The 23,699-nt window shown below is 38.8% G+C and overlaps 1 protein-coding gene across 5 annotated transcripts in view; it reads left to right on the top strand.

The window, feature by feature from the left end:
• The window catches only part of LOC128869589 (transcription initiation factor TFIID subunit 3-like), a 37,142-nt gene extending 17,248 nt beyond the window's left edge, over nucleotides 1-19,894 (top strand). For 3 of the 5 annotated variants that reach the window (XM_054112154.1, XM_054112153.1, XM_054112155.1), the window contains exons 4-10: nucleotides 12,543-13,160; nucleotides 13,213-15,348; nucleotides 15,491-16,680; nucleotides 18,528-18,873; nucleotides 18,930-19,312; nucleotides 19,374-19,474; nucleotides 19,531-19,894. In XM_054112154.1, coding sequence (XP_053968129.1) covers nucleotides 12,543-13,160; nucleotides 13,213-15,348; nucleotides 15,491-16,680; nucleotides 18,528-18,873; nucleotides 18,930-19,312; nucleotides 19,374-19,474; nucleotides 19,531-19,654 — 4,898 coding nt within the window. In that variant the 3' untranslated portion in view covers nucleotides 19,655-19,894. Of the gene's footprint in view, nucleotides 1-12,542; nucleotides 13,161-13,212; nucleotides 15,349-15,490; nucleotides 16,681-18,527; nucleotides 18,874-18,929; nucleotides 19,313-19,373; nucleotides 19,475-19,530 lie in introns of those variants that run through there. The other 2 variants (XM_054112156.1, XM_054112157.1) reach the window with 2 other exon arrangements.
• The last annotated feature ends 3,805 nt before the right edge of the window (nucleotides 19,895-23,699 follow it).

Consider the following 23,699-nt stretch of genomic DNA (forward strand, 5'->3'; position numbering starts at 1 on the left):
AATATTTTTTGTTATACAGAAGTCAATTAAATCTTATTGTATAAACCTGCAATTTTTTTTATGGATTGCGTAAATTAAATATATACCTTTTTTATTAGTCAACCTTGAACCCCAGTCAGGAATCTGTTGTCTAATGTGTTAAAGTAATCATTATATTGATCAGTCTTTATCAAGTGTCGTGGTGGACAGTAGATAGAAGATATTGATATGGGTCCATTGTTGCCAAAAATTTGTATAGACGCTGCTTGGATGTGAGGTGACACATAGGGCAGTCGTTCAGTATGCTTTATGTTTGTTTTGATGATAATGGCTGTTCCTCCCTGAGCTTTTCCATCGGGATGATTAGTTGCATATAATTTGTATCCGGGAAATGTTAAATAACTTTTGTCTGTGAAATGTGTTTCTGCAATTAACGCAATATCAATTTTTCTGTCAATTAAAAACCGCTTCAGCTCTAAATATTGCCGAGTTAGTCCATTTGCATTCCAGATAAGAATTTTTGTGTTATCATTTTCGTCCATTCGAGCTATTTATTACCATTGTAATTATGTTCATCATATTAGTCATTTGGGTGATTAAAGTTTTTATCATGTCTTTGAGTTCATCAATATCTTTGTTGTTTTGAGGTTTAATAGTTAGTTCTGGTTCTATTACCTGTGGATTTGGTGAGGCTATTGCATCAGCAAAACTTATACCTGGTATTACTGTGGATTTTGTGATGTTTGTGTTTTGGTTTGTTATGACTTCCTTTTTGCGTAAAGGTGGGAATCGTTGAATTTTTATGGCTCGAATTTTGCAGCCTTTGTAATTGGCGGTATGATTACCTCCACATAGAGCGCATTTCACTTGAATGGTTGGATTGTTGCATTCGCTTGTTAAATGTTTTCCTGTACATTTTACACATACTGAGTCTCTTGTGCAATAATTCTTTGTATGCCCATACTTCTGATATTTCGTGCATTGTGCAATTATCCGTTTATGATGTGGCGCCTCAAACGATACAATGCAGTGCATTAATTTGTCTATGTTGTAAATGTCTTTGCTATTAGTATTTGTTTCCAGTTCAATAAAAAATAGTGGTAATGGTTTTTTTTTGTTGTTCTTTGTGTTATATTAAATATATTTGTGACTTTATGACCTTTTTCTCTTAATTCACTCTTTATTTCTTCTTGGTCCACAGAAGGATGCATGTTGCGTAATACTGCTTTAAAACCCCTCTCATTTTTTGGTTTGAAAGTATGCAGTTTTGTTCCTTTTTGTTTTAGCATTTGATGTATTTGAGTGTACGTTCCTAAGTCATTTGCTTGTACTCGTACTTCATTATTTCTTAGGATTTTTAGGACAAAATTGCTGTTTGCTATTGCACTTAAATCTTTTTTTATGGTCTTGATGCATTCCACACCTTGCACATATTGTATATTGGTGGTGGTTTATTATTAATATTTTTATTTTTATCACTATTTAAATTTTGAGCATTAGAAACAGAGTTCTGGCCACTGTTCGCTTGTGTATTTGTTTCGTTGTTTTCATTTTCGTCCTCAATAGCAAGAGTTGCAAATTTGTTTGTGGTCTTTGTATCGCCGCTTAGCCAGTAGTTTGGTAATTTGCTTTTTCTTAAGTTCGTTGTTATTTTTTGTTTATTGTTGGTGGTTGACAAAGTTGAGGACTTTATAGGTGAGTTTCGTGATCTCTTTATGGGAGGCTGCTCATTTAAAGCGTGAGGTTGTACATAAGAATAAGTGGGGAGATGGCAAGCAATGGTTTGTTTGATACGGTTGTTGTTGCAGTACTAGTGTACAGAATTGATGTCGTTGTTGTGGTTGTTGTTGGCATTCCGTTTGTGCTCACGCACGTTGTGAAGCTGCCATTAAACGGCTGAGCTTGAAGGTTGACGCTCCCTACGCTTTGCGGTAATCCTGCAGAGTTAATAGAGAGGGCTGTTTCTATTTCGTTTGTTTTCTTTTGCATTGAGTTCGCGCGCGTAATTGCCGGAGTACTCACAGTTTCAAAAGTTATTGTTTTTGTTACAGGCTCACTCGCGGGTTGCTTTCCTCTCCGCGTGGGAGAGTGCCGCACACTCATCTTGCCTTCTGATAATTTGCTTGTACACTTTGTTTTTATTTATTTTTTTTATTTTTATTTCTTAGTTTGTTTATTAGCAAGAAATACTTTGTAGTTATGTTTGTAACACTTGCAATTGCTACGGGTGAGTCTCTGTCTCTTTTAAGCAGTATTGCATACAAAACACAGTAGAAAAGCTATTATTAATACGGATCGGAATTAAAACACGTCCGAATCAACGCACAGCTGGTACTATAAGTTTATAGTTGCGGTAGTAAGGAGCCCCAGAGGATAGAAGAGCGTACTTGCGTCCGATGGAAATGTGAGCTTGGTCAAATGTACAGGTAGTTTCCTCACATTAATGGGGAGCGTGAAATAGTCTTTCTCTTTGTTTCAGGAAAGACCTAAAGCATGAACATCCTTATCGTCGATAATATTATGTTGTTGTAACAGTTGATATTATATAATGCACTTTTGAAGTTGAAACTCCGATTTCCTCACTATTTCGGAGACCATTTGCTGCACCAATCGAAGTTCTTTACTATATACAATAGTAAGCAGATGATTCATGTAGAACTCCTGGAATGTGCCATTAACGCTCCTAGTTCAACCTTTCAACAAATGTCTTGCGTTCCCACTATAGTCACTTCTACGTAATCGGAACGACCCGGATTTATATTCGGCCAAGGACAGTCACTTCACCAACATTTCCCTCATATGTATGGCAAATGTTTATGTTGCTACAACGAATACCTTGCCGTCTGTTGAAGCAATCGGACAGCCAGATGAGATGCAGCTGCCACTCCGTACGTCACGCAAACCATGCGAAAATCTTGGATCTGTTGGAGTTCGGCATGCTTTGAGGATACGCAGACGAAGCAAGCTTGTGTAAAAGTCTTGCTGCAGTTGAGGTCCTACAGATAATATGTCATTCAGCGAGTAACGCGTACGCGTTGCATACTACCCTCAGTTTGGTCGTGAAACTATTCTGCTTAAAAATGGGATTGTGGGGCAAGTTACGTTTAATTCACAGAGTGCATATGGTTCATGTCTAAGAGTTCATTCATGAATTCGTTGTAGTGTAAGCGTAGTCGTAGTCGTAGCGTTGTAGTCCTGAGGCTACATCGGCCAGCGGCAACTCGACGAAGAACCGTCCATTAGGTTCCCTTCGGTGCGTTGTTTCAAAGTGGCGCTTCCTCTAACTCCTACAACCTTATCAACGGTCGATCTAGTTGAATATCATAGTACAGCGACTGTAAGCGTGGCATAGCAGGCTCAGATCCATTCACGCTTCGAAACAGAGTCCACTTATGTCCACGGTCATGTGGGTGTCAAATGGACACTTGCGAAATTTTGTACAGATAAGTTGATCCAAACCAACCACTATGTCGATACGCCCAGGTTCCATAAACCGTGAATCATCTAAAAGCAAGCCTTGGATTTGCGACAAAGTATCGTTTCGACAGTGAAGTATTGATTGATCTCGTCCTCCTTGCGCTGCCCCATTCCAGTGATATACGAAGTGTACATCATCGTACACTTCGGATGATATTCGCGGCAGGCCCAAGCGGTACACACACGCCTCGGTCATAAAATAGCATGCGATCATATCGCAGCAATCGATTGCCTTCACTAATGCGGTAGATAACAGCACAACTCCTACTGAGACGGGTGGATTGGAGCTGGAGTTTAATCATGAAGATACGCGTGCAGTGGCGGCGCTCGCTCGAGATTCAAAGACGTTTGCGTTAACCTGACGTTCTATGTCAGCAGCGAAGAACGGACGGAACGCTTTCCTGACGTAATGACTCACTGTGGTAACAGTCGTTACAGGCACAGCACCGTGCAAAGGGTGTGATGACATTGTTTGCACACGCGGGAAGTCTAAGTACTGTTACACCGATCTTTAGGTATAGTGAACTGAGCTTAATCAGTTTAAACATATACATGCCTGTCTCACGAACTGCGATTTTGCTGCGTATAAGTCCTCTTCTTCTGTATTACTCATTCGTTTACGAATGTATAGCGATCATACAGTGTTTTATAGCTTTTTGCTTCTTAACTATCTTAACATTATTCAAAACTTATTAATTTATATTATTTAAATTTTTTTTATAAATATCTCTATTTTTAGCTGCATCCCATTATTCTGCAATATTGTATATGCCCGTCCATTGCCTTGTACTTCGTAACCATGATAACTGCTTCCGGCCAACGCATCGTTTCCCTTCAATTTTTCTTTCGAGTATTAATTGCAACATGTGGTATTTGGTGTTTGTCATGATATGTTCAAGATAAGCTGTCTTCCGACATTTTATTGTTTGTAGAAGGTCACGTTCTCCATTAATTCGTCGTAGAACCTCTAAGTTAGAAACCAGATCGGTCCACATTTCGAAGGCCCCGAGTCTGTTCATGTCAGAAACCTTGAGTGTCCAACATTACGTGCCATATAAGAGCACAGACCACACATAACACTTCACAAAACGAATTTTAAGATTCATATTAAAGTCATGGCAGCTTAGGTTAGGTTAGGTTAGTCTGGTTGGCAATAAGCCACGCATAGACCTTTTGGTCCCAGCGATACCAGATGGACACCGACCTCTATGAATACCTAAAGTAGATATCATGTAGGATGTCAGCGCTTTTGGCGAATCTAAGTAGGGCTGGGAGCTCCGCTTTTGAGACGTCTTCCAGACCCTCAAACAGTGGGGCTCTCAGGCATCTTAGTCCCCTTTTTAATAATGCCGGACAAACGCACATAAGGTGTTCTAAAGTCTCCTCAACATCCTCTCTGCATTTTCTGCATTTGTCCGTGTTAGCAATCCCTATCTTGTACGCGTGTGCAGCCAATAGATTGTGACCTGTTAGCATACCTATGATAGTTCTGCATTTCTTTCGCGAGAGCTAAGTACGAATCTAGTAAGTTTTTTGTCGTTAGTTCTACACATGACTTTTGCTGTTTTGCATGTGGTCAAGTTAGTCCACCTAGCTTCCACTTGCCTTTTCATGTGGTCGTCCATTTCGTTGTATATTGTGTTTAGCGGTTTTGGTATGTCGTTCTCTTGTTCAAATTGTAGTCTCACAGCACTTTTTGCTATCTCATCTATTATTTCGTTCCCCATAATGCCTTTGTGACCAGGTACCCAATAGATATGCCGCCTACTGTTTCCGGCTAGCCTTTCTATGGCCTCCCTGCTCCGTCGAACATTTTTGGACTTAATACAATATGAGCTTATTGCTCTTATTGCTGCTTGACTATCCACGTATATATTAATTGTTGAGTTCTTTCTTGTTCTAGTGTAGGCTAGCTCCGCGGCCTTCTCCACAGCAAAAACTTTCACTTGGAAAATACTGCTGTGGTCTGGCAGCTTGATAGGCTGCCTTATTCCTAGTTTTGAGCAGTAAATACCCGCTCCCACTCCGTCTAGAGTTTTCGAGCCGTCTGTATAGATGTGAAAAGTTCTATGGCCAGGCTTCATGCCTTTGTGCCATCCCTCCTCTTCGATTGTAGTGCGAAACCTTCTTTCCCAATTGAAGTACGGAGTCATGTAGTCCGTGCCACCTGAGCTCCACTTTCCTATTGAGCTGTGACCGAGGGTTCTGCAGGTGAATACCCCCGCAACCATTAGCCTCCTCGCGGATTTCGCTGCCAGGATTTCCGCCATGAGGTCAATAGGTGGCATGCTGAGTATCATTTCCAGCGCCGCCGTTGGAGTGGTCTTCATCGCTCCTGTTATGCACAGAGCAGCGAGTCGTTGAATCCTTTCCAGTGGCATTGAGTATGTCCGTTTTCTTGTCGCAGTCCACCATACTAAGGTTCCATTCAGCAATATCGGTCTGACTACTGCTGTGTAGCACCAATGCATCAGAGAGGGTGATAGACCCCAAGTAACGCCCAGCATTCTTTTACATGCGTACAACGCATTACTGGCCTTTTTCACCCTCTCCTCAACGTTGTGCTTCCACAGCAATTTGCTGTCCAGTATTACTCCGAGGTACCTCGCATAATCTTTGAGAAGTAGTTCGTTGTTGCCTAGCTTCGGGAGGTTCCACGCCGGAACTTTGTACTTCCTGGTAAAAACTACCATGTCCGTTTTTCCCGCGTTTATCCCTAGCCCTGCGCGAGATGCCCATTAGTGTATCGTTTTGAGAGTGCTGTTCATCACATTACTGATGGTGTCCAGGTACTTTCCCGTAACTACTATAGCTATGTCATCGGCATATGCCACTAGTTTAGGTGCCCCTCTGTCAAGTTTCTTAAGAATTTCATTTGCTACTAGTAACCATAATAGCGGCGATAGTACCCGACCTTGCGGAGTACCTCTGCATGCATATTTGGTGACGCTCGCATCGTTCCACTCCGCTCTTATCTTTCTGCTAGCTAATAGCTGCCTTATCCATAGATAAACCGCGGGTTGCACATTAAGTGACTCTATGCTATTTAAAATAGCATCTTTTGTCACGTTGTTAAAGGCCCCTGATATACCTAGAAATACTCCTGGAGCATACTCCTTATACTCTAACGCCTTTTCTATGTTTAGTACAAGTGAGTGAAGTGCAGTTTCAGTAGATCTGCCTTTAGTGTAAGCATGCTGCGCCTTGGATAATTCATCCGGCGCAATTGTGTCTCTAATGTATGTATCTAGAATCTTCTCTAACGTTTTCAGGAGAAATGATGTCAGACTAATGGGCCTGTATTCCTTTGAGTATAGAGGGTTGCTTTTTCCTGCTTTTGGAATAAACACAACTCTCGCTTCTCTCCACAATACAGGAACGTAGCTGAATCGCAGGCATTCCCTGAATATCGTTCATAACAATAGTACCACAAGATGGTTTACCTTTTGGAGCATGATCTTTTTAAATTTGCAAAATGTAGATCTATTCAAGTCTAGATCGCATAAGTCCAACTCTCGAAATTTTCACAACCGTAAATTTTGTACCTATGGAACACAATTGTCAAGCAAGTCGACTGATGTAGTTTTGACCTTAATTGTTTCGGATAGAAGAATGCATCGATAGCAACCTACATTTTATATCTAAAAATGTGGTTCACTGTTCAAAGGATGGAGGTTCATCACTAACGAGAGATGAGTCCCTATGCTTACGCGTTTCGAATGCCAATTTACTGACCACCTCATGCACCAACCAATCGTCTTAGTGGTGCTTGAGCTTCCACAATTACGCGAATAACCTTATACCGTAAACTGTAGGAACGGCTGTACAAATGCACGCGCGATTTAATGCACCAATTGCAGGTTACTGGTAATTGTAACCTTATTGAAATCAAGTACGAGTTTCAACCTTTTGCAGTTGGTTCCACGTTACCAGGACAGTCCCTTCTACCTTACCGGAAGGACGCGGGTTTATATTCGGCCAAAGGCTGTCACTCCAGCAGCATTACCCCAAATGTATGGGTAATGTTTATGCTGCTAAAACAGCAACAACATCCACTGGTATATTCCTTCCCTAACCGGCTGGGCTAACATGCACAGAAGCGAAATCGCAAACGGACTGCAGACACGGACATTATTATAATCAGTGAGCAATATAAATATATATAGATTTATATTTATAAAAAAACAAAGATAAACATAAAGGAACACCCGGTGCGAATACAAGTGAAGGTGGTATCTGCAAGTGGAACGTGTCAATGCTCAACCGCGAAGTGCTAATAGCTACCGTTGATGCATATTGGCTTCGGAAACACAACCCGAAAAAGCGGCGCAGAAGTGGTGAGAACAGAAACGTTTTGCATTAAACAAGCCTGCAGTGAAGCATTGCCGACTCCGAGAAACACCGAGAAGAGGTAAACAAGGACCTCTCGAGACCGGGATACGGGATTGTGAGAAAAAACTGGGTGCAAGAGTATCTACACGGGAATTTATTTCGAGCACGATGGATTATATCGTAAAAGAGCATTTTTCAAGCCACGGAGTCGAAAAAGGCACTTAAGATCAAAAACGTGGCCAAGAGCCCCCACTATTCACCAGAGAAGAACTTTCAGCTGCCATCACACTTAATAACAATAACGGACCAGGACCGAGTATAGTACCTATAGAAGTCCTCAAGGAAATCGCAAAAATGCGACTACAGACTGATTAAACCTCGACTGGCCGCTGATAATTCTGAAGGACTATCCACAAGAGAGTATGACTTTAGTCGCAAAGAGTCTACAACAATTGAAACCGACAAAACCAACATAGGAGCAGCGCAACAGGGCAGCATTCAATCCAGAAGCATAGTGCTGCATGCCACTTTACATGTGAGAAACGCTTTCAACATATGATATATATAATATATGTATGAGTTCCGAATTGCGGGATATTTACATCACATCATAAGGAATTACTTGCGAGATCGCAAACTCGTTTATCAAACCCCAGACGGCTTTTGATGTACAGCCGTCTCATCCGAAGCGGCACAAGATTGAATTCTCGGTCCCGACTTTTGGAACATTAAAGCGCCTTATATTCGAAACTTCTCTGCTCGCTATCTCTATACTCAATTAACTTGACAAAAAATTTGCATGTGAAAGCAACAAAAAAGTTCTCGAGTAAGATTCGCCGCTAGCGAGTACGGTTACACCTCATTAAACTGGTATAACTCATTATCTTACAAACACATGTAACACGTGGCCTCAAATTGGCCACAGAGAAAACGGAGCTAATACTCTTAACTAAGAAGAGCATCCCACAAGAAATTGGTATGGTAACCTGTTCAAATATATATACATATATAATTGGCGCGTACACCCTTTTTGGGTATTTGGCCGAGCTCCCTCTCCTATTTGTGGTGTGCATCTTGATGTTGTTCCACAAATGGAGGGACCTACGGTTTTAAGCCGACTCCGAACGGCAGATATTTTTTATGATGAGCCTTTTCATGGCAGAAATACAGTCGGAGGTTTGCCACTGCCTGCCGAGGGGCGACAGCTATTAGAAAAATATTTTTCTTAATTTTGGGGTTTCACCGAGATTCGAACCTACGTTCTCTATGTGAATTCCGAAAGGTATTCACGCACCAACCCATTCGGCTACGGCGGCGGCAAATACAAATACGCTTTGTTTCTATTCGGACAGTATGGCCAAGCCAACGAAGCCGCTGGATCTTTATTCGCTACGCTGTATCTATGTTGTCGTAAAACTCATACAGCTTATTGTCTCATTGTGTACGATACTCGCCATCCCGTTCGGACGGTCATGATGGGAGCCTTATACAGTTTTAGTTTTGTTCGTCGAGAGATTACTTTACTACCCAATGGCCTACCTAGTCCTAAGTACAGGGTGGGCCATATAGCGTTTGCCTTTTGAACCACATATTTTTTTGAGAATGGTAACACAAATGACATGTCAAATGTGTTCATAATTTACTTAAAGGTTTGACATTTACGAAATGGGACACTATACGCTTGAACGAAATTGGGAAATATTGAAAACTATTTCCAAAGTGGTGAGTCTTCTACTCAAACTGTGAGAAATTAGAAAAAAAAATTCCATTTCACATCGGTGGCTACGTCAATAAGCAAAATTGTCGGATTTGGGGCTCAGAAAATCTACACGTTACTGTAGAGAAGCAAATGCAGCCACAACGAGTCACTGTTTGGTGTGGTTTTTGGTCTGGCGGCATCATCGGGCCATTTTTTTCGAAAATGAGCGAGGAGCCGCGGTTACAGTAAATGACGAGCGTTACCATGACATGCTCAACGAGTTGTTTTCAAAAATTGAAGAGGATGACATGGACGACATTTGGTTTCAACAGGACGGTGCAACTTGTCTCACTGCCAAAGTTACACTCGAACTTTTGGCTACCGTTTTTGAAAACCGAATAATCAGCCGAAATTCCGATACCAATTGGCCACCTCGGAGCTGTGATTTAAGCCCGTTGGATTATTTTTTGTGGGGGCCATTAAGGACAAATGATATTAGAACCATCCAGAGACGAATGTTTTAAAACACGAAATCGAAGTTGCCATTCATGCAATTGGAGCCCAAACAATCGAAAATGTGCTTAAAAATTGGGTTGATCGAATGGCCTACTGTAAAGCCAGTCGTGGCAGTCATTTGAACGATATTATTTTTCATTCATAAATGACAATGTTCAATCTCTAAAATAAAAAAAAAGTTTGAAAAAATATTGATTAGTTTTTTTTTATAGCCGATTCAAAAAGCAAATTTTATATGGCCCACCCTATAGTACTTTGAAAGAAGCCAGAATCTCCGTTGCACTTCAAGGCTGACATTGTTAACGGCGTATTGTGAATATCTGGTGGATATTGTAAGCAGCGAGGAAATGTGTGAAAGCGGTTTGGGGAAAATATACTTCCGATGAAAAAACAGAAAATTTGATCGCCACTCTGAAGTAATCCGCAATCGGTTTCAAGGAGTCTATGCAAGCTGGTATGTACAGTATGTACTGCAGCGACAGCTGCAAAAAAAATTGTTATTATTATTGTTGTCATTACTGTTATCATTATTATTATTATTATCAATGTTATCATTTTTATTATTGTTGTGGCAGTTCGTCTTCTGTAGGTAGGCCCAGCAAACCTGCTATTTCAACGAGCTGTGTCCAAAGGGAGAGGGGTATTAGATTAGTGGTTTTAAGAGGGTACCATGCGGAGTACCTTCCCATGCCGGACATATATTGAGTGTGTCGGGGTCAATTCTGGATAAACAGGATTTCATCCTGGTACAATATCCAGAATATAATTGAGCCAAAGGTACGCGTGTCTCACGAGGCAGCTGAAGCTTTTCAGTAGCGAAGGGTAACGGCGCATCATGCAAATTAGAAGCCGTTGCGGCTAGGTGAGCGTGATGGTAATCTGTACAAACCGCGTGGTCCACTCCATGCCCTCCTAATGCAAACGCAGCAGAAATAAACTTCGAGTACAGGGTGGGGCTCAATGCCAGCCTTAAGGGGTTAGTCTACTTTGTCACTTTAAAATTTTTCATTTTTTTTTTTTTGCATAATTTGAAAGTATATATATCCAGAAATATTGTGTAAAAATTTTAAGAAAATCCGAGCACTCTAACTATTTTTTTTTTACCTGAACATCAGTACCTTATTTCGTCTACCTGCGCGTATAGCGTGCATCGATGAACCTTCAGCCTTTTAATCGAGTGGTGCAAGTATCTCAAGGCGAAGGCACTCAAAACAGTATACAGACATCCTCCTGCTCTTTCTTCAGAAGTCCAAGAAGTGCTCAAGCCGATTTACGAGGATCTTACGAAAACCGATCTGCTGGAACGATGTTTAGGTGGCCATACTCAAAATAGCAACGAGTGCTACAACAACTGTGTGTGGAACATAGCGCCGAAACACAAGTTCAATGGCAAAAAAATAGTTGAAATTGCCTGCAAAGTTTCGGCGTGTATTTTTAATGAAGGATTTCGTCCCATTTTAAAAATAATGGAGACGATGGGCGTCAAAATCGGTCCGACCGCCATTATTTTCGCAGAAAATCGCGATGACGCGCGTATTAAAGTTGCGAACCGGCGCAGTTCTGATTGTTCAAAAGAGGCCAGAACAAAAAGAAAGCAAGCAAGACTTGAAGAAATTGATGATTTTGAGCAAGAAGAAGGCCTCCTTTACGGTGCAGGCATCGCAGACTAAGTTTAGGTAAAATTTTTCCATACTTTTTCACTTTTAAAAACTTTAAACGCGTTTTTCTGAAAACAACGTTTTCAAAATCTAGCTCCACTGTATCTCAAAAACTAATCAACCGATTTTCATAAAATTTGGATCACCTATTCTAGACATAATTTGCACCAAATTGACGCTCGGGGGTTTTGAAATTTTAAATTTTTACTATATATTTTTTTTAAATATGCGAAAAAAAAAACCGTTCTATCAAAAATTTTCCATTTTTATCAGCCATTTTTTTTGTCTTCATTAAAACCTAATATCCGAGGGTCATTTTGTAGCCAGTATCTTACTGAATCTGAAACATTTTGATTTTTTTGTTTCAGACAAGCCGTTCTTGAGTTCTGATGGAGCTGCCTCACCAACCCATGTTTGAGACGTTACGCTTCACTGCTATTTTTTTACTAAAAATACTATAAAATTGAATAAAAAAAAATTTATTTCTGAATTTTAAGACTTTATTTAATAAATCAAACAAATTTTATATTACTATCATTTATAGTTTTCTCAAAAAAAAAATCACGAATATAGCCTTTTTTTCGAGTCTCCAAAGTAGACTGACCCCTTAAAAGCAGTATTAGGAGAAGACTAACGCTCCTACTCGGAGCTGCTATAATTACGATAGAGGAGGGATGAGGTTCAGTCAATTTAGGCAGCCCTTGATCGGGAAAACCCCGAATCATTCCGTATCGTTGGAACAGGCTGCTATAGAAAAATATTAAGAGAAGAGGAAATTATAATAGACTGTGTGTGTAAAATTGTGGCTTATTTTATGTGCTTCTAAAACATAAAAAAAGTTTTTGTATTGTGATTTATCAGATTGCGTATTTATTTTTCAGATAATCGGACTGAAGCAAATTTTAGTGACATATATCTCGCATTAAACAATTTAAATATTAATGTGCACGAGTTATTAGATTATGTTAATTGTGTTCAGCCAGTGTCTTTAGCTGTAGAAATTCCAAAATTTCCAGCCCATAAAAACACAAATTTGAATTTTTTAAAACCTGGAAGTACAGAAGTTCTTACTCGCCCGGTGCATATATATGAATATCTTCCACCCATGTTACCTTCAGATTCTGGCAGTCTGCTATCTGCACATTATATGCAATCATACTCTTCATTTTCCTATCGTCACGATAAATATTGGGAAAATGCTGGAACAATTACGGACATTAATCAAAAAGTTTACACTAAACCTGATCAGTATCTAACTGGCTGTGGGTATACGGTAGCAACTGCTTCTGGTTCAATAAAACGGCTTGGTGAGCTTAAAGAGAGTGTGCCTTCTGAGCCCTCGCCAATCTGCTTGAAGACAACAATAAGTTCATGTCATTCATATGACGAGGAAGGACGTCCCACTAGAGAAATTAGCAGTGTCGTTATGACCACAGGTGGCTTTATATCTCCTGCTATTGAAGGAAAACTTCCCGATACAATAGTTCCAAAATTTATCGGTACGTTTACGTATATGTTTTTTTTACTGTATATGTTGTTAACTTCATTCAGTTGCAGAAAAACTACTTGGTTTAGATGCTACGCCTCCACCTCCACCTTCTCCACCTCCGGCTCCCGTTGCCGATGAAAATCTGATAATAGAACATAAACCCCGTAATAATAGTACAAGTGCTTCTATAGATCTGAGTAGTATCGGCGTCTCGTTTTCCTCCCAGCCTACAAAAGTACCCATCAATGTTGGTAAACCACCAATTCCCGGTGTCTCTAATAGCAACACATTCCTAACAAAGTACCCCCTTGTTAATAAAAATGTTGCAGCATCCGAGGTAGTGAACCCAACTGCACCAAAGAAGGCTGTGCCAAATCATTTAACCCAACATACCTTACAAGCGCCGACACTTGCATCAAAATTGCTTAAAAAGGCTAAAAAGAAGAATACACAAAACCTGTCAAATCCTTTGGCAGCCAAATTTAATCGCCCAGATCTTCAAGCTTCTGAATCTGGCGTGATTTCAGCCGGCATGCATAGTTCCGAAAAAACCCAACGGAGAAATAAGAAAATCTTACAAAAAATGCTTAAGACAGGAATGGACTCCGCACCTGACTATTGTGACGCCATTTTTCAGCGGCTAAAAATGGAAAAGTTTCTTAAAAAACAGTCAAAGTATCAGAAAAAAATATTGAATAGACACAAAAACAACGTCCAGTCAAATAAGCCAGAGGGCTTAGCAAAGCTGGATGAAAATAAGCTATGTTTACCTTTATTATCGACTACTAAAAGCAACAGTGCTACTCCATCTATGAAAGAATGTTTACCTCCGCCACTAGTTACAAATTCCACAGCTCAAACTTGTATATCAAAACCAGAATTGGCACTTATCTCATCAGTGGCCCTTCCGAAAACTTTGATGAAAGATAACCGTTTTGATGCTGTTTCCAATCTCATCCATGATGGCTTTCTTGATAATGTGCAAATACCTGTAAATGTGTCTCTGGGTCATGATAAGAAAGCATTTCCAGGAATGAAATTGTCAGCAGAACTAGATAAAAATAAACTAAATATCTTTAAGAAAATTTCTAAGCAGAAACCTCAAAAACCATTATCTCCAAATACGAATTGCATGGCTTCGGCCCAAATTTATGGTGGGAATGAGGGCCAATTTATCAATTTGCCTTGCGGAACCACTATAACGCCATCTCCAACATTATTGAATCGCTTGACGTCTGGCGATACGAATTCGGTTTCTCCTGAGGGATTGGAAAAATCTCCAAACATGCCTATTAACCGCGATCATGGTAGTGCTATAGATTTGGCAAGCAATATTAATAGTAGTAGCTTCTCAGAGGTTATGATGCCTTGTGTATTGAATAATTCACCACCGCAGCTTGACGAAGTTAATAAACCTAAAAAGCGAGGTCGTAAGCCAGGAAGCAAAAATTCGCTGAAACAAGCGGTGGTATCACCTAATAACCCAAGTCAAATGGCGCAGTTAAAGAAAATTAAAAGGCTAAAATCTGCCAAATACGCATATCCATTTCCGCTTGGGAATTTAGAAACTGCGAATTTTATGCCTAACAGAATGAAACCCTGCACTAGAAAAGAGGATAATATTCTAAATTTACCACATGTAGAAGGCATAGTTCCCAGAAATTTGTCCACAAATGTCAAAGAATACCGAAAAGAGCGCAAAAAAAATAAAGTGAAAAATCAACCCTTGAATATGTCGACGAGTGAAAAAAACATATTAAAAGAAGAAGCTGGAGTTCCAACAAAGGAAGAAGTTAACACTATAAATAAGAAACTAATGCGCATGGATACTGTTTTACAACCGCTAGAAGCGTTTAATGAAACCTTGATGGAAACGGATAAAGAAGTTGGTAAAGTAATTCCTGCTAAACTTGCACCTACATACAAATCGCCTACTAGCAAAAAGCGATCAGCTCACCAGATGCCTCCGGCCAATCAAACTAATTCAAGTTTAATTTCCGGTTTGCATCCAAATATGTTTATGCCTACGTCTGGAATAGGAAGAGTACCTAGTTTGCTTAAGCTTTGCCCCTTCCCAACGGGGCCTGGTTTGATACCCACTACTGCACAAAATTTACTCTTTCCACGTTTGCCAGCAGCATTTCATTTACCTATTCCGAGTTTTAAGCATCACTGCGTCGATAAAGTAACAAATGCAGGTAAGTGTATCTTTTGAGTTCAGCAAATAAGAGTATGTCTATTTCAAAATGGAAGTAGGACTTATTGCAAAACAACCTTTTAATTTCTAATTGAATTTATATTGTTTTATTTATCAAACGAATTTAACCTTGCATTCCATAGAGTCAGAAAGCACCAGAAAATCACTAGATTTGCTTCTGTCGCAACCAAGCGGAGAACGTAGCTACTGCAATGTTACTCCTTTTGTGCCAGAATCAATGAAACTAATGTCGCATGAGTCTAAAGCCAGTATCACAAAACTTGAAAGAGATAGTCCAAATATTTTTAAACCTCAGCAACCATCTGCAATCGGTGATAGGATATTAAAGAATTTTGATAACTGGAGCACACCTGATATGCATTCGTCGTTGAACCCAGGCGAAGGTCAGAAATCAAATGAAAGAAATAGTATTAAATCTCCTAAACCAAAAACTGAAAACTCATCTTTGGTCGGCGACATATATTTTCAAAATGCATCACCTAATAAAACTTTAGCAGCATCTTCTGCTTCTGTACGTATACTAAATAATGATGACCCAATTGAACTCTCTGACGACTCCGTCGAGTATCCACTACGATCGGTGTTTAATACTTCGAGTGAACTACTTTCCAAAAAGTTAAATCAAAACCAACATCAGTTAACAACTCCTCCATTAAATTTTCCCCATGTGGAGGACTTATTTTTGCCAGTGTGTAATGACACTGCGAAAGATTCAATAAGCGATCTAAATTTTAATTCGCAGGATCCGAAAAAATCAAAAAAGGCCACTAAATACTCGAAAAGCACTAAAGACATTTATCCAAATCCAACAGCGGACTTATCTTCAATTGAGCTTTTTAACGCTGAAAAAGGGGGAGTCGGTAAATTGGCAGGTGGGGCCGATTTAATACCGTTAATATCAACTGGATCAGCGTATTCTTCAAAAACTATACCTTCAACTAGTTTAACAGCGACAGTAGCGACACCTTTCGCTTTACTCAAGAAAGATTTTCCGCCTCCAAAAACATTTGAAAATTCATTGTCAGCAAATATAGATGGAAATGGAATTTTATGTACGAATACAGAACTTCACAAAAAGAAAAAAGAGCATAAGAGGTTAAAAAAACTTAAAGACGATAAGGTAAAAAAGAAAAAGGATAAGAAGTCAAAGAATAAAGAACGTGTAGAATGCCCAGAGAAATTTCTGCTTAAAAATGACACGGTATATAAAGACAAATTGAAGGAAGCTTTGCTAGGCGGTGAAGAGCAACGACTGATGAATAAAGATTTGTTAAAAAAATTAAAAAAAGAAAAGAAGAAAAAATATAAACAGGTACGCAATTTGCTTAATAATAAATAATTTTTTATGCAAATACCAATCGCTCTTCACAGAATTTTTGTATATTCCTATTAAAACAATACTGTACATAATATGTTATTGTATATAAACCAGTGAATAAGAATTATTAATATTAGTTGTTAGCTTAGCAACAGTTACTGGATGACGTTCTTGATAAGGATTACTTTAAAATTTTGAGTTTTTGCGTTGCCTTATTAAACGTTAGGGTAAGGGTAAACTATTTTTTACATTGATTTAATTTGTTCATGTGAATTCATATTATTAGGCAGGATAGGTGGCCCACGAACCAGAAATTTGCTTACAAAACTCATTGTTTCACTGCGAAAAACCAAAATATATGGCTTTCACATCAACCTTAACTGTACAAATACTTGGAATGAGGGTGGACTATATAGCGTTTTTTTTATACTTATATGTTATTTTGGCAACGGCCACCGTAGCCGAATGGGTTGGAGCGTCACAGACAATGACAAACCTCCGAATGTATTTGTGCCATGAAAAAGCTCCTCATTAAAAAACTGTAGGTCCCTCCATTTGTGAAACAACATTAAGCCGCAGACCACAAATGGGAGGAAGAGCTAAGCTAACACCCAAAAAAGGCGTAAGCGTCGATTATATATATATTGACAGTGAACGCTGGAAATATTGCAAAGTTATTTGGTGGTTTCAACAGTCAGTGATGGTCTCAAGAAGAAGGTCGATATGTGGGTGCAACACAAATTTTCCCAAAATACCCTTTTGGACTGAACTGACGACTGTAATTCTCTGACGGACGGAGACGAGAACATCAACCGAATAATATATTGGGCAAATTGCGGTTCGGCAATAGCGAATTAACTGCCACGAAGGCTTAGTGGCATTGAAAGCGAATTATCCGCCACAACCTACTTCCTATCGGGCGCTGTTAGATGTTTGGGGACATTAGAAAAAAAAGTAGCCCCTCAACCTACTTCCATTGGGCGGAAAATTAACTCCTACAACCGATTTCCAACGTGTCAGAAGCTTCAAGAGCTTAATGAGAGGTTCTATGGCATCTGCTGTATAGTCCAGACGACGCACTAAACGTTTATAATATTAGGTTGGGGAATAAGTTCGTAGCGTTTTACCGAATACTTTTATTTAAACCAATAATTATTTCAATAACTGAATCGATTATATATTCGCTGTTGCTACTTACAACCTCTCGCCATCTCTCGACCAAATTGTTGATGCCGTTAGTTAAAAAAATGTTGTTAATCTTTTTGAAGCAATGTGAAAAATATTCGTTGGTAAATAATAAAAACCACTTACATGTTTTATAAGACAACATGAAAAATAAAAATTGGGAAATAATTTACTAACAACGCAAAAAATATTTCGCTCTCATAGGAAAGTAAAAATTGGAAAAAAATTTATTAGGGGTCCATGACTGAATATAATCCACGTTGTTGCGGAATTGCTCCTAGAAATGAGTAATATTTCAGTTTACCAATTATTTTAATAAAATAATATAAACGTAATAAATAAATTTAAGGAAAGTGTTTTATTCGAGCTATATTACAGCTAGCTACAAAAAATATATTAATTAAGTGCTCAATTTCAATTCCATATTAGTTTTATAGTTTCGTACTGCCCGTTCGCTGATACTTTTTTTTTTTTTTAATAATAAAGTGGAAATTCGTGATATTATAAGTATAATATTTATTGAAACTGTTACGTAGATAAAAGCCCTGGTAACTAGTGCTTTGATATTAATTTTGTAATTTAGTTTTAATGATTAATAAATAATAATAATAATAAGATTGTGATGTATTAATAGATATAAAAAAAATCTTATTTAGCTACTCACTGATGCCGTTGAGCAAGCGGCTATAACTCCGGTTATTGATGCTTCTGATATCTGCAGAGTTGAGAAACCAAATACCATTTTTTCCATAGGAAGTACTTTGCCAAATTTAACGCCGACAACAAGTGTAGCAAGTTCAGCGACATCATTCGTACCTAAATTAACTCTTAAACTTGGTAGCGTACCATCACCTTCTCAGTTTAATGACACTGTACAAAGGAATTTGTCTAGTGCAACTACTGTTGCTTCAAAAGAGCTTGGTAAAAAGAGGGAGCCATCGCCGGAATTGGCAAGAATTTCACCACTTGTTACTCGACCGCCGAAGCAAAAGTTTAATATTTGTTAGTATTACCTCTAAATTTGTAAAGTCACTTTTAATTACTTTTTTTTCCAACAGCTGAAACTGTAACAACATCCTTATTAAATTCTAATCAACTCGACTCAATACCTCCCAGTGGTAGTAATCCTAATAACACTTTAGACCCTCTTACCGAGATTAATGTCAGCACAGTAATTTCACCAATTAATCCGACCATACGTTCCATTGTACCTCCACCTAGTCCATGGTCATCTGGTGGAACAATATCTGCCAGTTCCGTCTTACTTCCGCAGCAACTATTACAGTCTGCGACGGCTCAAGAACACTTAGGATTCAGTAGTAAAGCAGATGGAGGGTTGTTGGCAAATACAATTGCTGGTACAACACGATCATTGTCCTCTACCGAGTCTCAAAGTCCAGTGCCGTTAATTTCAGAAACAAGCCGTCCATCATCTTATATTGTAAGTAAATAAAGTAAAATCGATATCAGTAGAAAAGTTGTTGAATAACATTAATTATAAGGATGCTGAGGGTAATCGTGTGTGGATCTGCCCGGCATGTGGCAAAGTAGATGATGGTTCTCCTATGATTGGCTGTGACGGTTGCGATGCATGGTACCATTGGTATGTGCTGTATGTTTTGTAGATATCAATTAATATATTTCTATCGCACATTTCAGGATATGTGTGGGAATATCCATTGCGCCAAAAGATAACGAGGACTGGTTTTGTCGCGTTTGCATAACACGAAAGAAGGGTATTCATGCTACTGACAAAAAGCGTAAGCGGAACAAAAAGAAGTAGTTTTAAAACGATATAAAAAATGCAAATAGCATACAAAAAAAAATGATACTTATATTGTTCCTGATAAAGACATGCTTTATAAAAAGCCATAGCTCGAAATTACACCAGAGAACTCCATCACATTTAATTATTGAGTATATGTATGTTCGTATTACACAGATTGGTTGAATACAAGAACGATGTTTAATTTAAATTCGAATTAATTTTTACATACAAAAATATATGTTTTATTCCGCCTAATTTTGTTTTTAACTAATCATTACATTAAGGTATGCCAACTGATTTAACTCTGATTGCGTTGGTAAGCAAAATTTTGGTAAGAGGAAACTTTGATTATGCGATTAAGCGTCAAAAAACTAACGAAACTCAATTAAGAAGAATTCGGATATTATCAGACTTTAAGGAAATATGAATGGTTACAACACGACTAAAGAACAATCTCACGACAGCTATCTACCTCTCTTTATATCAATAAACACAGTTTTTCACAATTTATTGGAGCAAAACACTTGTGATCCAGGGAGGGTATGCTGCAATGTATGTTGTGTCAGGTTGCCAACTAAGAGTATTTCACGGCCACATAGTGATCAACAGCAATTACTCAACTTCTCGTTCACGAACTCCAAAGTAAGCATACATGAGCATGTTCTATTCTCAAAATAAAGCTGAATGCAAATACCCTTAGTTGTAGTTTGACACGGATTCATCGTACGTAAGAATACATATTTAATTATAAACAATGGCCCTTATTATGAGCAACATTCGATCGCACGAATTTTCATTTGGTATTATTGTGCTCATTCGTTGAAGAATAGGACTATTGTTAATTTCGATCGCTCGACGCATTTACAATAGATAATTTTTCTCAGCTGATACAGCAAATCAAAATAAAAGAAAAACCGATTGTGTTGAATTTCTTTGCTAACAACATTTTTAAAAGTTAAAAAAAGAATGTTTTGTGAAAATGAGTACAACGGAATTGTGGTTCGACGATTCATCGGACGATGAAATATTAGTGAACTAGCTAGAAGTAGAAAGCAGTTGAGGGGCGCATCCAACTCCCTAGAAATGGCTTCCACTGAGTAAGTTTAGAATTTTCAAAATGTGTTGACGTTCTTAATATTACAGAAATTTCCTTACAGATTTTTATAGAACTTTAGATTATATAAAGAGGCGTTTATGAACCTACTGTCCGGTACAGGAAACCAGTTGCAGCAGTGCACCCGAGCCAAATCCATTCCAAATATGTTAAAGCTAGTCACAGTTCTGCGATTTTGTGCTCAGGGATCGTACCAATTGAGTATTGGTAATGAAGGTATGCTAGGACTTGCTCAACCCACTGTGTACGATGATGCTGAAGATATTGAAGTGGAGTCAAATAACGGAGAAGTAGAAAACATAAGAAATGAAATTTTGAGAATATTATAGAAAAATCTAAAAAGTATTAAATAGAAACCTTTACGCCACATTTTCTGTTTTATTTTTGTTATAAATTTTCTTTATTCAATTATTCGTCATTCGAAAAAAATATGTATTTCAGTTCCTCTACGTATTTCAGCCCATACCTACCAAGGGAAAATTAAAACGTATTTCTATAAACATCACAAAAAAAAAACATTAAGCTTAATCCATTTTTTGCCGTTCTCACTGGTGGTCCCAAGCAATTCAGCTTCGTTGTAAATTCCTCCCATTTTTTTGCTGCTTTAACTTTGGTGCAAATTCCTTTTGCGAATTATTGATTCGCCTTTCTAATTGTTGTTTGGTACTCACGGCTTTCGACCTGCATAAAATTAACAAAATTAGTATATATTTATTATTTGGTTACTATAAAACCATAAATAATCGCAAACAACTTACACTTTAACAAGTTTTCCCACAATACGCTACACGATCGAAAGCAAAATTGCATTCGACTCTAAATTCTGTAAACAACGAAAATTTCGATAGGGTCGCACCGCTCATAATACCAAATTAACATTCGATTTTCGATCTTCGACAACCAGCGAATATCGAAGATCGAATGTAACTCATAATAGGGGCCAATAAAAATTAGATAGATTTGATTTGAGGTTTCCACTTCGACCTCATGGCCTTTTGTGCCCTCTACTCATCACAGTACCTCCGAGGATTGATTACGCAAACCACAAGAGCAGATGACTAAGTAATCTGTAGTGGCCTGTGAAAATGTCCGGGAGCATTCTCAGTTTATCCTTAGAGAGGGTTATGAATTTCATAAGCCTATTAATTGTATCCCCCAGTAAGGATTTCGCCTGGCGTATCCTCATAGTTTGGTGCCAGTTAACCTCCCTTTGCCCTATTACAGTGCTCGGCAATCGCAGTGTAACTAACTTCAGACCGCTCGCGCAGCTGATGCACATTAGTTGGCTAAATGACCGCCCAGACCAGTTTTTACAAACGCGCAGAAGCATTTTGCCGAAAGAAAACGCGAAAAAAGGAAATCACTAATGGATTTCAAACGTAATAGTGTGATTGCATCCTATTTAGTTGGAAAATCACAACCAGCTATTGTTCATGAGCTCGAAGTTTTTGTCTATCGCACCATTACTCGTTACAATGATACTGGTAGCATAGCGAAACGTTATGTGGTCACCAAAAGACTGCAACATAACGTGAAATGGTTCAAAAAGTGAAGAAACGACTTGAGCGAAATCCCCGACAAATTGCAAATCAAATGCCGAAAGAACTGCAAATATACGACCGTAGCATCCGCCGCATACTGAAAAAGGATCTCCAAGTCAAGCCTTACAAAATCCAAAAGCGCATGATCTCACACCAAAGCAGAAATAAGTCAGACTTGAGGGATTGAAGGAGTTGTTTCGCTTGGCCGAAATCGGTCAATTTTCGAGCATTGTGTTTTCTGACGAGAAAATTTTTCAAATTGTGTAATTCGTTAACTCCAAAACGATAGGGTTTATTCGACCGACCTTTCATACGAGAATTTGAGTCAATTTGATTGGCTACCACGAGGCAGCACCCGCCGCAGGTAATGGTTCGAGCCACTGTAACCGCAGATGGGCGCTCTCCAGCGGTTTCATCGAGCCTGGCGTCAAGGTAAATGCGAAATATTATCGGGAAAGAATTCTGGAGGTTGCTTTGAAGACGTAGGTAGACAAACATTTCGGTGGCAGACCATGGACGTTTCAACGAGACTCGGCACCGTCTCTCAAAGCTCGAGTGCACCAAGAATGGTTAAAAAATTACGTTCCGAACTTCATAACGTCCACATAATGGCTCTCAAATTCACCAGACGCGGGGTGATTTTGAAGAGCAACGTCTGAACTAAACGTTTCAGCAGTCTCGAAGCGCTGAAAAAAACCATTGTCCGCGAGTGCAATTCGTTCCTGTACCGTCTCAAGGCCAAAGTTGGTCATATCGAAAAAAAGTAAATTGGTTCTTAATTATGTATTATTTTGACAAATTTTTTCATTTGAATTGAATAAAAGTAATTTTCCAAACTAAATTCGAGTACCGGACCCTGTAGTAACGATTTTGCATCCATTCAAGGACCAGTGAGGATTTAACCTCAGAGGATGACAGTGCTTTGAATAATGCGACAGTCAAATCGCTCATTCCGAAAATTCCTGTCTAAATAGATCTCCAATTGGAAGGTGCTTGGAAAACTACCCATTGGTACTGAATGCTTAGTTCTGGGACCATTTAGTTTAGCGCCTATGCTTTCCTTGTCGTCCAGTTCAATACTGAACTTCTTTTCAAATTTAATTACTTTAGTGATATCATCCTTGGGTAGTTGGGCAAGTGTGAGTTACAGGCTCAGCAATTCCATGTTCTTAGATGGCATTACTTTTCCAGGCAGAGTGGAAGCTAAGCCGAAGACGAAAAGCAGTTTTTTTCTACTACAACAACAACAACGAAAAACGGTGCGTTCCTACGACAGTCGGTTCTAGTAACCGGAACGAAACGGATTTATATCCGACCAAGGAATCGCTACAAGTACTAGTTTCCCCGTATATGTAGTGAATTGTTCACATATTTAATTGTTTGCATCTGTTGGGCAGATAACAGC

Source organism: Anastrepha ludens, chromosome X (assembly GCF_028408465.1).
Source record: "Anastrepha ludens isolate Willacy chromosome X, idAnaLude1.1, whole genome shotgun sequence".
Lineage (NCBI taxonomy): Eukaryota > Metazoa > Arthropoda > Insecta > Diptera > Tephritidae > Anastrepha > Anastrepha ludens.